The sequence below is a fragment of the Sphaerodactylus townsendi genome, linkage group LG03 (genome assembly GCF_021028975.2).
Source record: "Sphaerodactylus townsendi isolate TG3544 linkage group LG03, MPM_Stown_v2.3, whole genome shotgun sequence".
Taxonomy (NCBI): domain Eukaryota; kingdom Metazoa; phylum Chordata; class Lepidosauria; order Squamata; family Sphaerodactylidae; genus Sphaerodactylus; species Sphaerodactylus townsendi.
Genome location: NC_059427.1, coordinates 99,573,017 through 99,587,671, shown reverse-complemented (window position 1 = coordinate 99,587,671; position 14,655 = coordinate 99,573,017). Strand labels below are relative to the sequence as shown.

Below are 14,655 nucleotides of genomic sequence, written 5' to 3'. Positions count from 1 at the left end.
CCCAGTACTCTAGAGCTTTTCTTTGGGACTAGGTGCCAGAGGTATATTCAGCATGGACCTTGCAGGTCCAGGTCAGCAGAGTAAGAGCCCCTTTTGTATCTGGATTGAGTATATCAGAATAGCACTCCCAGTCTCCACATGTAAGGTTACCTGTGCCCCACCAAATGTCAGCACAGTAACACCAGCATAAAAGGTCATAAAATCATATTTATGGTTTTCATACCATGACTGTAACTCATCAGAACTCCAAACTAAGGTTGGCCAATGAAATCGTCTGTGATTGACAATGTCCTTTTTGGCTGTCACATAGCAACAGAGGACAACGACAAAATATTTTTAAAACCCACTAATGATAACATGGTTAGGTCCTGTACTTCAACGCTTTTAATGGGAAAACCCCATTCTCTTTTTAAAAATAATAATAAATAATGTCAGGTTTTCATCTATGCAGTTTTAAAAAAATCTGTACATGTTTATACAATGTAACAAAATAGCTAACTTTTTTCCAGAGCAAGGCTGTCATCGCTGGGTTAGATCTTCACCAAAGGAGTATACAGATCCATGCCTAGATTTGCACATTTCCAGTGGCCTGGAAATTAGACTACAACAATGTCTGCCAAAACACATGCAAAGAAAGGACATCATTGACAATAAGGAAGAGAGTAATATCCGCATGCAGGAAGTAGCAGTTATTGGCATGGTGGACACTTTTTAAAGGGACTGATACATACAGGAAATATTAGAAAGCTCTGAAACGGTAAGGAAAGAAAAACCCTAAAGGATACAGGGGATCTCATACTACCACTCACACTGGGCATGCTCCAGAACCTTATTACCTATGCCAAGGCAACATAGCTACTGAAAGATTTACCAGCTGAACTGGGGTAAGCAGCAAGACAGACCTCAGTCCCATGGACTGATAGAAGAAGAAGAAGAGTTTGGATTTATGCCCCACCTTTCTCTCCTGTAAGGAGACTCAAGACGGCTTACAAGCTCCTTTCCCTTCCTTTCCCCACAACAGACACCTTGTGAGGTAGGTGGGGCTGAGAGAGTTCCAAAGAACTGTGACTAGCCCAAAGTCACCCAGCTGGAATGTAGGAGTGCAGAAACACATCTGGTTCACCAGATAAGCCTCTGCCACACAGGTGGAGAACTGGGGAATCAAACCTGGTTCTCTAGATTAGAGTCCACCTGCTCTTAACCACTACACCATGCTGATACTTAATCTCGTCATTTTATCTCCTACTGAGTAGAACATGCGAGGAAATGCTCTTTCTCACTGTCCTTCCTTTCAGTAGTGTTTGCCTTTGGAATCCAACTTCTTGTCTGCTTCTGCCACTTGGTTCTCATCTGCTCATGGCTGACAGTTTGCTTCTTTCCTGAACTGGGGACTCTGATTCCATTATAGGGATACTGATATCAAGTGAACTCTAGCAAGCAGAAAGTCACTCAATAGTTAACAGCATTAACTGTGACAAAATGAGCTGAGGGCAAATACAAGGGTTAATGCATCCTCCGCTAGGTCATCTTTCAAATTTTAGCCTTCAGCAATACAGGCTGTTTAGAAATACACAATTATACATCAAGATGGCACTTAGTGAGCTACAATTAGTGAGCTACACATGAACTACTATTTTCTTACATCTCTTGCTTCTAGGCCAGTGGTGGCGAACCTTTGGCACTCCAGATGTTATGGACTACAATTCCCATCAGCCCTGCCAGCATGGCCAATTGGCCATGCTGGAAGGGGCTGATGGGAATTGTAGTCCATAACATCTGGAGTGCCAAAGGTTCGCCACCATGGCTCTCGGCCATCTTTTTTCTTCAAAGCATTACTACACAAAGTTCTCCAAGTATGGACCCCATTGACAAATTGTGGGGTCTAAACGTTACAATTAATGAACATTTTGTATGAAAAAATTTGGTGGGAGCTATAGGTCTTTATGGATTGTCCCTTCTTTTCATAATTAATTCTATTCCTGTGGACCACATTCAGTTCCCTTTTAGCTATTCGTGCTCCTTATCTTGGCTAGCAGATATATGGAGATATATGGAGAGGAAATAGGGATGGTCTCTTCTGTGATTGCACAGATTAATTGTGTACATCTTAAGTAAGAGCTCAAACACAATTGAAAAGTATTTCTATTTTTGGTAAAGCAAAAGTGTAATTTGATATTAGCACTCAGTATCAAATTAACACCTAGGAAAAGATGCATCAGATTGTCACAAAACAAGAAAGATAATATGTGTGTGTGAATTCACACAAATTCACTAACTGGAGCAAGCAAGTCTATGCACTGCACTGCTTGCTTATCATCTGCAAATACTGTGACTTTCCAGGCATCAGTCTTCAGCAACATCTCTTTTCTCCACTGCCAACTATGCTCCCTCTTTCCTGCTGGCAAGCACCCCTTTAGCTTTTGGGTGAGTACAGCACAGCACTGTAGAAATCCAGCAAACATTGATCTGGCAATACGTTCCTGGATCTTGATCATCTTTTGGCAGTCCTGCAAGTTGGGACATGTTATGGGTCCTTAGTCAGAAGCAAGACTCTTGGGATTCTGGGTCATTGTGGATCGGAAGCTTGTCATGCTCCTGGTGATGCCCATTGTGCAGGACTGTGTACCTAGAGAAAGTGGAGAAAACTGAATTAGAACCAAAGAGTCAGCATGGCTTTTGCAGAGGCAAATCCTGTCTTACAAACTTACTAGAGTTCTTTGAGGGTGTAAACAGGCCTGTGGACAGGGGTGAACTGGTGGATATTGTCTACTTGGATTTCCAAAAGGCTTTTGACAAAGTTCCTCACCAGAGACTGTTGAGAAAACTCAGCAATGAAGGAATAAGAGGGGAAGTCTTCCTATGGATTAAAAACTGGTTGAGAAACAGGAAACAAAGAGTGGGTGTAAATGGGAAGTTCTCACAATGGAGAGATGTCGGGAGTGGTGTCCCCCAAGGATCCGTTTTGGGACCAGTGCTCTTTAACCTATTCATAAATGACCTGAAAGTAGGGGTGGGTAGCGTGGTGGCCAAGTTTGCAGATGATACCAAATTATGTAGGGTGGTGAGAACCACAAAGGATTGCGAAGAGCTCCAAGCGGACCTTGATAAATTAGGTGAGTGGGCTCAGAAATGGCAAATGCAGTTCAATGTAGCTAAATGTAAAATGATGCACATAGGGGCAAAAAAAATCCAAACTTCACATAACATCGCCAAGCAGGGGTCAGGGGTATCATTGGTCACAGACCAGGAAAGGGATTTAGGCTGCTCTTAGTTGGATAGTTCCATGGAATGCGTCAACTCAATGGCATTGGTACAAGCTGTAAAAAAGGCAAACTCTATGCTGGGGATAATTAGGAAAGGAATTCGAGAATAAAACTGCAAAGATTGTCATGCCCTTATATAAAGCAGTGGTGCGACCGCGACTTGGAGTACTGTGTCCAGTCTCTGGTTGCCGCGATTCTCAAAAAAGTGATATTGAGGAGATAGAAAAAAGTGCAGAGAAGGGGCAACAAGGATGATTGAGGGACTGGAGCACCTTCCCTATGAGGAGAGGCTGCAGCGTTTGGGACTCCTTTTTTTTAGCTCGCTGGAGAGGAGGCATGGCTGAGGGGGGATAAGGATTGAAGTCTACAAAATTATGCATGGGGTAGAAAATGTTGACAGAGAGAAACATTCTCTTCTCACAATACCAGAACCAGGGGGCATAGCCCTATTGAAAATGCTTCCCGCCGAAGAAATGAGGACTAATACAAAGGAAACACGTCTTCACTAAACGGTTTGATTGGTGTTTTGGAATATGCTGCCACAGGCCAGTGTCGCGTGATGCGCCCGAACTAACCTGGATAGCTTTGCAAGGGGCCGGACAGATTTATGGAGGAGAAGTCGATTTATGGCTACCAATCTTGATCCTCCTTGATCTGAGATTGCAAATGCCTTAACAGACCAGGTGATTGGGAGCAACAGCCGCAGAAGGCCATTGCGTTCACATCCTACATGTGAGCTCCCAAAGGCACCTGGTGGGCCACTGCGAGTAGCAGAGAGCTGGACTAGATGGACTTTGGTCTGATCCAGCTGGCTTGTTCTTATGTTCTTATGTTCTTAAGTGTCTTGGAGAATTCTGAAATGCCCCATGTAGTTTCTTGGGACACACGTGCTCAACTGCTGTAAATCCAAATGCAGAAATAATGATTTGGAGATGGCTAGCAGATGAGTTATCATTTAATCCAAACCCACAATTATTGCTATTTTACTATAACTATTTTAGTAATCCAGTAGTTATTAGGGTCAAAACAATTAACAATAGAGTGTTAAAGGGTTTTATTAACAGATAAAATCATTTTAATATGTTATAGAATAGACTTAACTGGAAATAATAATGATTTACTTAACCTGCAAACAAAACAGCATGATTTCAGCCCTCTGTGCAAAAACCGTTCAACCTGATAAGAATCAGACAGCTGCCAATGTTACCAAAGACCTAGCAATGTTCAGCTTTTATGGATGCTCCATATGTGATTAAACTGTATATAAAACTGAAGGAAAGTCTGAAATGATCCTGCCGCAGTAATCTTACATCTATACATTTTCTAAGGGTGCAAAGATAGATTTTGGTTACACTTGTCTATTGTATTTTTGATAACATTACCCATGCTTCTGTGCAACACTGGCGTTCTGAAGTCCTCTGACCTTGTAATTGATTAAGGACAAAAAAAGAGAGCGAATAATCCTGTTTTAACAAGTCATGGTTACAATTAACCACTGCTTGGGAACCTAGATTATGCTATTTTAAAAAGATGTGTTTGCCTAGGAATAAGACTTCAACCATCTGTTCAGTTCTATAATTACAAATACAAACAACATAATTCACAATTGCATCATAAAAACACAAAGCAGAAAGATTAAAATGCATCTGAAGCACCTGCTCAGTTTGCCTCTCATTTTAGGTGCAGGTGGGAAGCTGTCCTCTTTAGAACAACCGCTGTTTTATGGCCTATAGTAATTGTATGGCCTGCCAAGAGTTCTCTATGGTAGGTGTACATAGTAGCTGTACAGAAATGAAAGCAGCTGACATGACTCAAGCATATCTACAAGCTGGTCTGGAAGAAAAAGAATCTAAAAGAATAATATCTTTCATCAGAACCTGCTGAAGCCTTACATGGCATTGAACCAATTTTTCAATTCCACAAAATTCTTCATCAGGCTTGATCGTCAGTAACAAAGATCAAAAAGATGAAAGTAACAAAGAAATATCAAAAAGGGGAAGGAGAAAAATTGTGTTTCAGAGCATGGTGGAAAAGTCTCACTGTAGTTTATAACAAGATAAGAGTATATGTTATGCAGGTATTAATTGGGTTACGACATTCAAAAGGCAAAGACAGCTCTAGTTGCTAGGGCTGTACACCATTTTGCTCAGTATTTTTTAGCGTTAGGTTTAAAATACCAGAAGATTTTAAAAAAATACAAAAGGAAAAAAGTACCAGTATAGGGTTTTTCTGGCTTTTCTTTTTTTGATTTTTTTCTCATCTATGATACCTGATCCCAAAAAGTTCCATGCCAGAAAGGTGGCAGGGCAGAGCTGAATGCTCTAGTCTGAGAGAACTATAAGAGAGAACTGTCAGAAAGCGTCAGAATGAATTATGTTGAATAGAGTCCTCAAAGTATTTGTTGCCTCAGTTTGATTTTATTTTATTTTATAAATATTTTGCTTGAAACTTAGAAATGACCTATCAGTTATAAATAAAATCTTACTTTGTTTGAATAAACATTGCAATCCCATCCTATTTTCCTTAGGACCACTTTGCCTTATAACCTAAAGGAGATAAAGATGTGGCTCCTTTTTATTTTTTTGAATTTATATTCAAGGTGCTAGCTACCATATGGGGAAGGATTAAGGGAACAAATATTAGTTGGCACTTATTACATATTTATTTACAAAGAAAAAAAGAGTGGAAATAGTTTTTAGTGGCCACGGGTAGAAGGGTGACCGCACCCAGGCTTTCTGTATTCCTTATTTACAATTTTATACCACACTTCACCTCTCTGAGGCCAATTACTCTAAAACAGGGATCTGCAACCTGCGGCTCTCCAGAAGTTCATGGACTACAATTCCCATCAGCCCCTGCCACCATGGCCAATTTGGTGGCAGGGGCTGATGGAAATTGTAGTCCATGAACATCTGGAGAGCTGCAGGTTGCAGACCCCTGCTCTAAAATGTAAAAAATAACTGAAACTGTTAAGGATACTCAGCAGATACAGAAATGGTTACAGGATCCAGCTAGAAAGGCCCATTTGTACCTATGTGACCTAAGGGTTCTCTACAAACGTTAGCTTGTGCAGTTCACATTTCATGCAGTATCATGTCTTAAATTGACCCTTACAAAAACGAACACAATTGCAAAAGATGTACAGAACTCATTGCCATGTTTCTTTATACAAAAGATATCTTACTTGATATCAAATCTACAAATGAGGAGGAAAGAAGCAAAGGACAGAAAAAGATTAGTTCTCTTGATAGCAATGGTCAACCGTTGTATGAGACAGTTAACATAACAAAACATAATGAAATGTGTGGTAGGAGAAACTTGCAGCCAACAAAAAGAAATCATTATGTGTAAGCAAGACGTCAACAGTAAGGGAACATATCCCACAGAGCTGACTGGATGACTGGGTAGATTAAACTGCAAATTAAAATGTAATGAGGTAATTTGAAGACCACTGAAAAATAATTGACTACATACACACAGTTTGGATTTAAAGTAACTACTGTTACCCAGAGGCTTTTTAAAATGAATTAGTTCATGCATTACAGACAATGAACACATCTTAGGCATTTTTTTCTCTTTGTTGCATACTGAGGTAGCAGATGGCACGTTCAGGAATATTTATATCAGAATGTAAACATGGCAGCATTATACAGTTCTTCATTGTTCACGAGTGCTGTACTGCTACAACACAAAGTTTACCTTCCTGGCAAATACCTGGGCCACTGATCAAGTGAAGAGGATTGACCAGTCAACCAATTTTATAGCAGGCTCTCTTTAGGGAGATAAAATGCCTCAAGTTTGCCTCTAGTGTCATTGAAAAGTTGATCTTTTACAAATCTCCCAGTTACATTAATCCATCAGTGGCTTTCAATTATCTTTAAACAACACATTTAAACAACTTTTAAAAACAACAAATTCCATAATTTACTTAAATGATTTCAAATGGATAAATATTTAAGTGAATGTCTAATATATTATGCTAATCAGAAGTCCAGTTACACAGATATTCTAAAGTAGGATTGTCTGATCCAACAGTGGTTTCAGATAACATTTCTATAAAGCAGAAGCTACCTCTGACATCCTAATTGCTTCCACTTTATTCTCCTGAAGTCCCTGAATAAGAAACCATTTATTTGCCTCCAACTCAGTGTTGATTTTTTATACATTTTTGTATTTACATTTAAAAGTTAATGTCATTATTTGCCATTTGACAAGTATTTAATTGTTCATGTTCAGATTCATTTTCTGCAATTATTACCTTTGAATCATTCACATCTGAAACCATGCATCTGCTAGTCTTTTTAAAATTAAACATCAGTGTATTTTTAAACAGCTCTCAAGTACTAAGAAAATTTGCAAAAACTCTCCTTTTTCCAGCAGTCTCAAAGTTCTCTTATCCGGAAGGTCATTAAAGGGTGATAATTGTTCTGAGAATAAAATGCATATTTTTATTTCCTCTTTCTGTCCTGATGAAGTAAACTTCTATTAAATATATGTGTTCCTCTTCCTTTTTTTCTGATTTCTGGACACTGTTTTTGTTTGTTAAAACTTTCCAGTTTCCAAATCCAGTCTATTTTGAAGAATGCAATCTCTGTGGACCCTGTAGTAGAAGTCTAGAGATTTTCCAGAATTACAGAACCAACATAATTTAGCCAAATGGGCACAAGTGGAACTGGAGGAAAAACATCCATACAAGAAATCATGCTGTGACAGACATTTGCCCCCATCACGCAGCAGATGTTTTGTGCATAATCTGCTGCTGAGTGTGGATGTCCCAGCATTTTTAAAGCTAAATTTCAGTCATGAGATATCCCTGTTCAGATCAGGGCCATGCAGTGAGGCAAGGACATAGGTAAGGGGGGGGGGGTTCCTCAGGTTCAACCCCCCATTCATGTCTGAAGCTCCGCCCACCCATTTGTGGGTTTTTAAAACATTTTTTGTGTTTTTCAGTTTTAGTGTTTTTCAGCAGGGGGCGCAGTGTTTAGGCTAGCAGCACCAAACTTTCAGGGATTGTTTGGGGGAATCTCCTGATGATACTACCCAGGTTTGGTGAGGTTTGATTCAGGGGATCCCAAAGGGGGTGCCCCCATCCTCCATTGTTTCCAATGGGAGCTAATAGAAGATGGGGGCTACACCTTTGAGGGTCCTTAACTTTGGACACCCTGAACTAAATTTCACCAAACGTGGGAGGTATCATCAGGAGAGTCTCTTAATGATATGGTATACCACCCAGGTTTTGTGAAGTTTGATCCAGGGGGTCCAAAGCTATGGACTTCCAAAGGGGGTGCCCCCATCCCCCATTGTTTCCAATGAAAGGTAATAGGAGATGGGGCTACACCTTTGAGGGTCCATAACTTTGGACCCCCGAACCAAACTTCACCAAACCTGGGTGGTATCATTAGGAGAGTCTCCTAAAGATACCCTAAAAGTTTGGTGCTGCTAGCTTAACAATTGCACCCCTGACAGCAGGCACCCCCCAAATTTCCCCAGATTCTCCTTTTAAATCCACCCCCTTCAGCATGGATTTAAAGGGAGAATCTGAGGTTCTCGGTTTAGAAGCAGAAGAAGAGTTTGGATTTATATCCTCATTTTCTCTACTGTAGGAGACTCAAAGAAGCTTACAATCTCCTTGCCCTTGTTCCCTCACAACAAACACCCTGTGAGTGGGGTGGGGCTGAGAGAGCTCCAAAAAGCTGTGACTAGCCCAAGGTCACCCAGCTGGTGTGTGTGGGAGTGCACAGGCTAATCTGCATTCCCCAGATAAGCCTCCACAGCTCAAGCGGCACAGCAGGGATTCAAGCCCGGTTCCTCCAGATTAGAATGCACCTGCTCTTAACCACTACGCCACATTGAAAGTGATGCTGTTTCACGGTGGGGGATAATCCACCCCAAAACAGCATCACTTTCAATGTTGTTTAACTGGGGATCCCAGTTAATTTGGGCTCTCTAGTTTAAACACCATTGAAAGTGATGCTGTTTGGGGGTGGATTCCAGCATCACACCAGCTGCCCGGGGGGGGGGGGGCGCAAAACTCAGATTTTGCACCGGGCTCCATTTTCCCTCTATGCCTCTGCCCAGAGGGGAGGGCAGAAGGAACTGCCAGCTGCCAGCTGGGAGCCCAGCTGGTGGGGGGCAGGGGAGGGCAGGGCAGGGGAGTCTGCCGTCCCCGGCCTTGGAGAGCTGCTTTTACAAGCGCTAGGCTGGGGGCGGGGCTTGGGAAGGCATGGTCATGCCCTAGGGGCAGGTGGGGGTGTGCCCCCCCCAAACCCCCCATAAAAATCTATACCTACGTCCCTGCTGTGAGGGAAGTTGGAATTTAATTTTCAACCTCTGTAAGGTTTGGTTTGAAACTCCTTCTCTTTACATGTTTCTATTAGTTTTAGATTGAATGAGACAAGATACCCAACTAGATTTATAGGGAACAATTATTTTAAGATCTCTCAGAGAATCCTGTCAGAAGTGATGTTTAGAAAGACCTGGACATTTTGCATAACCTTATATAGGTGGTACATTTGTCAACAGCTAATTTAGTAACTTAGACTGCATGTCAGTGTTATAGAACTCAGTTCAGAACTTGAGGCATTCTACTGGTGATCATTCACATCATTTTATCCCATAAGTGGAAATGGCTGTGGAATTATAACTGTCACTCCATCATATTGAGACATGAGACATTCCAACATTTTATAATAGGGAGACTTTTTTTCAAACAGTCATTCTATTTTGGAAGCGAGGCAATCTTCCCACCAACACCTTTGTAAAGAAAAATATGCAAACAACAAATATACAATAGCTATAAAAAGCATGTCACAAGATGGTTCAAAATTGCTACCGCATTACAAAATACAACAGGAATCAGAATATGCTTCTGTCTCTTCCATATACTTTGTATAATGAAAGACAGGCTCAAATTTACTTCATGCTGCAATGATCACACTGCTGGTATTAAATATTATAGTTTTATGTGACTAGTTTTCACATAAAGCCCATAATCTCCTGTTGCGCAGGAATCACAACAAACAATAGCATAACCAGCGCTGAAGAGTACATTTCCAGTTTCCACTGTTTATTGCTCTTAGTTCACATGTACCATCATCCTGATAACATACAGCACATCAAGTAAGTTTACAGTACTTAATGGGGTATGACCCAGCCTGCTCTTGAATGCTAGCAGTGTAGTTGGCAAACCTTTGGATACTTGAATCCAATGAGTGGAATTGTGAACAGGCAAAAAAGGTTCCAGGTCTGCAGGGAAAAAAAATCTGAAATCTAATGGAGTTTTAAGCAAGAGATTCCCTCAGTGGCTGTTGCTAGGCAACCACAACTTTAGTTTCTGTTAATTTAGTTCTGTTTAGTTTAGTTCTGTTAATAAAAGGTAAGGGATGTCAATAAAAGGTAAGTCCTTTCCAGACCTATTTTGGCCTCTGAGGAATGACTCATTGGGGCCAGGCCTGACTAAGATTGCTATCTCCAGGTTAGGAAATTCCTGGACAATTTGTGGACGAGTGTGAGGATGGCAGTGTTTGGGGAGGGGAGATGTCTCAGCAGGGTCTAATGTCATACAGTCCACCTTCCCAAATAGCCATTTTCTCCATAGGGACAAATCTCTGTAGTTTGGATTTCAGTTGTAATTCTAGGGAGCATCCAGGTCTCACCTGGAGGTGGCAACTGTAGGCCTGTCAGCAACCTCTGTGTGATCACCAGACTTGCATGAGTCACCTAGATCAGGCTGCTTGGTACTGTCCAATAGCAGCCACTCTATGAGAGTCACAGTGGTGTAGTCAGAGGAGGGTCTGGGAGACCCAGGTTCAAATCCCCATCTTACTGTGAAAGTTCACTGGATGATTTTGGACCAGTCATATAATTTCAAGCTGGCCAACCTCACAGTGTTGTTGTGTGGGTAAAAGGAAATGAGAATAATAATGTAAGCTGCTTTGGTCCCTACTGTGGGAGAAAGAGTGCAGTTTTTCAAGGTAGAGAGGCTGCAGGGCAGAGGAGATAGAAAACTGAAGATGGGGCAGATAAGAGTAAGTTGGGGTGGGAAGGAGGTAGTGTTCCCAACTCCAGGATGGGAAATTCCTGGGCATTTGAGGCATGGCAGTAAGGGAGAACTGAGTTTGAGGAGGCAAGGGACCTCTGAAGGTTTTAATGGTATAAACACCGCCCTCCAAAGCAAGTGTTATCAACCTCCAGGTGAGAACTGGAGATCACCCAGAATTAAAACTGATCACCAGATGACAGAAATCCATCCCCCCCAGGGGAAAAAATGGCTGCTTTGGATAGTGGAGTCTATGGCCCTTCTCAAACCTCACCCTCCCAAGGCTCCGCCCCCAAATCTGCAGGAATCGCCCAACCTGGAGCTGGCAACCCTAAGGGAAACTGATTTCTGTAGTTGGGAGATCTGTTGTGATTCCAAGAGAGCCATTGCTGCCACTGCTGTGAAGAGGGGGACAGGACTCGCATCTCTTCTTCCAAGTTTCTATCATGAGGGTCTAATAAAGTCTGATTTGACCCAACAGCAATCAGATGATTGACAGGACTTAATTCTCAGAAGCTTCACGTGTCTTCACAGATAGTTCTGCCTTTTTTCCTTACAGGTTAAATGCAAGAACATTTACCAGCACCATATCTACTTAGAAATTATCAGCTTTATTATCCTAGTTACATCCCAGTATGAACAGTGACAGTATTTTTTCAAGCAGATTATATATTCCACTCACATCGTTCTCTAACAGATTTAACAGTTTAGATGTCACCTCTTTATGTGTGGGAAGATGAGGCTATAACTACAGAACTGAGAGATTTAGTTTCTCCAAAAAAAGAAACATTAACATTTGGATGCTTAACAAATAAATTCAAGATGCTAAACAAGGAAATTCATCTGGATATTTGCAACCTTAAGGTGGAATTAGACACTACAGATGACATGGGCTGGAACAAAAGTAGTCCACCCCATTGCAGATCTTTCTAAACAGCACAGCATCTGGGGGGGAAGGAAAGTGGGGAAGAGACCTGTACTTGCTATCAGTATTTTACAGTCTGTTCTTCTATTATTTATTGATACAGAAAGAAACAAAAGACCATGCTCTCCTGCATCTTCCGCTCATATTGCGAATGAAAAGAAAGACAACCAACCAAGGAATATCTACTGGCAGTCTGTCCATCCAGAACTGGGGTGGGGGTAGGGGGGAAGGGGAAAAACCACGTTCAGATTTTTGTGGTAGACTTGTTTGGTTTGCTTGTTGAAATATGGACTGTTTGCCTGACCTAAGTTAATCAATCGTCCATAGCTTTGTCACTAAGGGTATCCCCAAGAGAAAGTCAATAACTAAAATTTTCAATCCAGATTTTAATCAATAGCGAGAATTCCTCTATTAAACAGACCAATTGGCTCTCTATGGTTATTAACATCACCACCTTGCCAGTGATGTTTAACTGGCTGAATCACAACATCAGCTCCTGCAAGCTGAAGAGCACTTCACACAAAAGAATGGAGCAATTTCAGCCAGTTCACCCTTTCCACCACTGACCCCCATTATTGACTCTGCTAGGCATTTAGTCCACAAATGTCAACAGTATCAGCTACAAGGGAACAATTTTTTGCCAAAAGACCAGAGAAATAGGAAAAAAATAATTCATTTATCAATCATTACTGGTAGGTGGGAATGTTAAAACTGATGCCATTCAAAGAACTTAAACCAGAATTTAACTGTAAGGTCAGGAAGGAATGAAGAAGATAGGAAGCTGAGAATGTTCAGATGGCTTATTTATCTCACCCACACAACAGCCATTTTCCTCACAGTGGCCATTTCCTTTCCCTGGCTTTATTCAAAATTGGAAATTGAACATCATTGAATCAATATATTATAACTGCCCCCTTCTTACAGAAACTTGGCAGTTAACATGGCTTTTCCAGCAACATCATTCTCTGAGGAACCAAAATGAACATTCCAAAAAAACTTTACCACCCAATCATCAAATAAGCTCAACCTACCATTGTCAGAGGTTTCATTTCCACAAGTACAACACATGTAGATTCATAATAAACTAAAATCTAATAATGAGTCTAATTATAGATTTTGTGCAATATTCTGCTGCCTCCCCTGCAGAAGTAATTTGCCACCACTGTCCTTCATAACATGGATAATCTCACAATATGTTTAGTTAAGTAAACTGATTTAATTACTAATTACTAAAAGGTGTTGCTAAAGAACTTACCAGTAAACATAATCTTCAAAACAAGAAATTCTGTATAACTGGTATAACTCATATTTATTTATTGAGAAAATTTTTACCTTCTTTCAAAATCATCAAATTCTTACCTTCTTTTCAAAATCACCAAATAACCAATAAGCAATTAACAATTTCTCCCTACAGTGCCGGTATAAAAACTTAGCAAATATCTTTCTTAGATCCCTCCTTAGATACTATTAAAGTGTAGTAATTTTTAAATCACTTCCAACTTCTATGAAGACACTTTCAGATAGATGGTCTCTGGCAGAAGAGTAAGAATCAAGCCCAGTAGCACCTGAAAGACCAACAAGATTTCCAAAGTACAAATTTCAAAGAATAAAAGCCCCTTCTTTATTCAGGATCTTGAAAGCTTACACCCTGAAAATCTTATCGGTCTTTAAGGGGCTATAAACTCAAAACTTCCCCCAGACTTCTAGGATCTAGAGGACAGATATCTATGTATAGTGTAGCCACCCTGGAGTTCCACAACGTAGTGAATCTCAAATCGACATTTTTCAGGTTGTGATTTGAAAACTGATTTAGTTTCTAGATGCCAAAACATAAACAAAAAACCAAAGGTGAATGTGAACCTGTCCACATAAATAAAGTAAATATGCAGCCACAACTTACCGTGGCCGCCATTGCAGTCCTGGGAAAGGGGAGCATGGGGTCTCCCTGCTCCCCTTCCTGGTCTCGCAGCTTGGTCCCAAGCCCACAGGATCAGGCAGGACCCTGTGCGCAGGCACAGCGGTTTGGGGAGCTGACATCAGGGGATTCCCTGATGTCAGCCAGGTAGGAGGCGGCCAGAGCCCATAAAAGGCCCGGCCTGGCCGCTGCTCCATCAGTTCTCGGCAGCCACAGATGCTTACCCATCCTCCTCTCCCTTTTGGAATGTGTTTGATAATGTTTTCTTTGTCATAGCCTTTGCGGGTTGCACATGGGGGACTGATCTGTAAGTGTGGTGAGTGGGTTATATACCCGCTTTTGGTGGAACCTCCATAAGAAGTTTGGGATGGAGCAAGCCAATTGTGGTGATGCCCAGACGTGGGCTACTATGGCTTGCACCCCTAGCAGCAAAAAGGGAATCTCCAGGCAGTGGCAACCACCCAGCTGGTCTTCCCATTGCTGCTCCAGCATGTGGTGCATTTTCCTCAGCAGG

The 14,655-nt window shown here is 41.3% G+C and overlaps 1 protein-coding gene across 1 annotated transcript in view; it reads right to left on the bottom strand.

The window, feature by feature from the left end:
* Nucleotides 1-1,814: 1,814 nt before the first annotated feature.
* The window catches only part of HTR4 (5-hydroxytryptamine receptor 4), a 227,619-nt gene continuing 214,778 nt past the window's right edge, over nucleotides 1,815-14,655 (bottom strand). Inside the window, exon 7 of the mRNA XM_048492226.1 lies at nucleotides 1,815-2,626. Coding sequence (XP_048348183.1) covers nucleotides 2,539-2,626 — 88 coding nt within the window. The 3' untranslated portion in view covers nucleotides 1,815-2,538. The remainder of the gene's footprint in view (nucleotides 2,627-14,655) is intronic.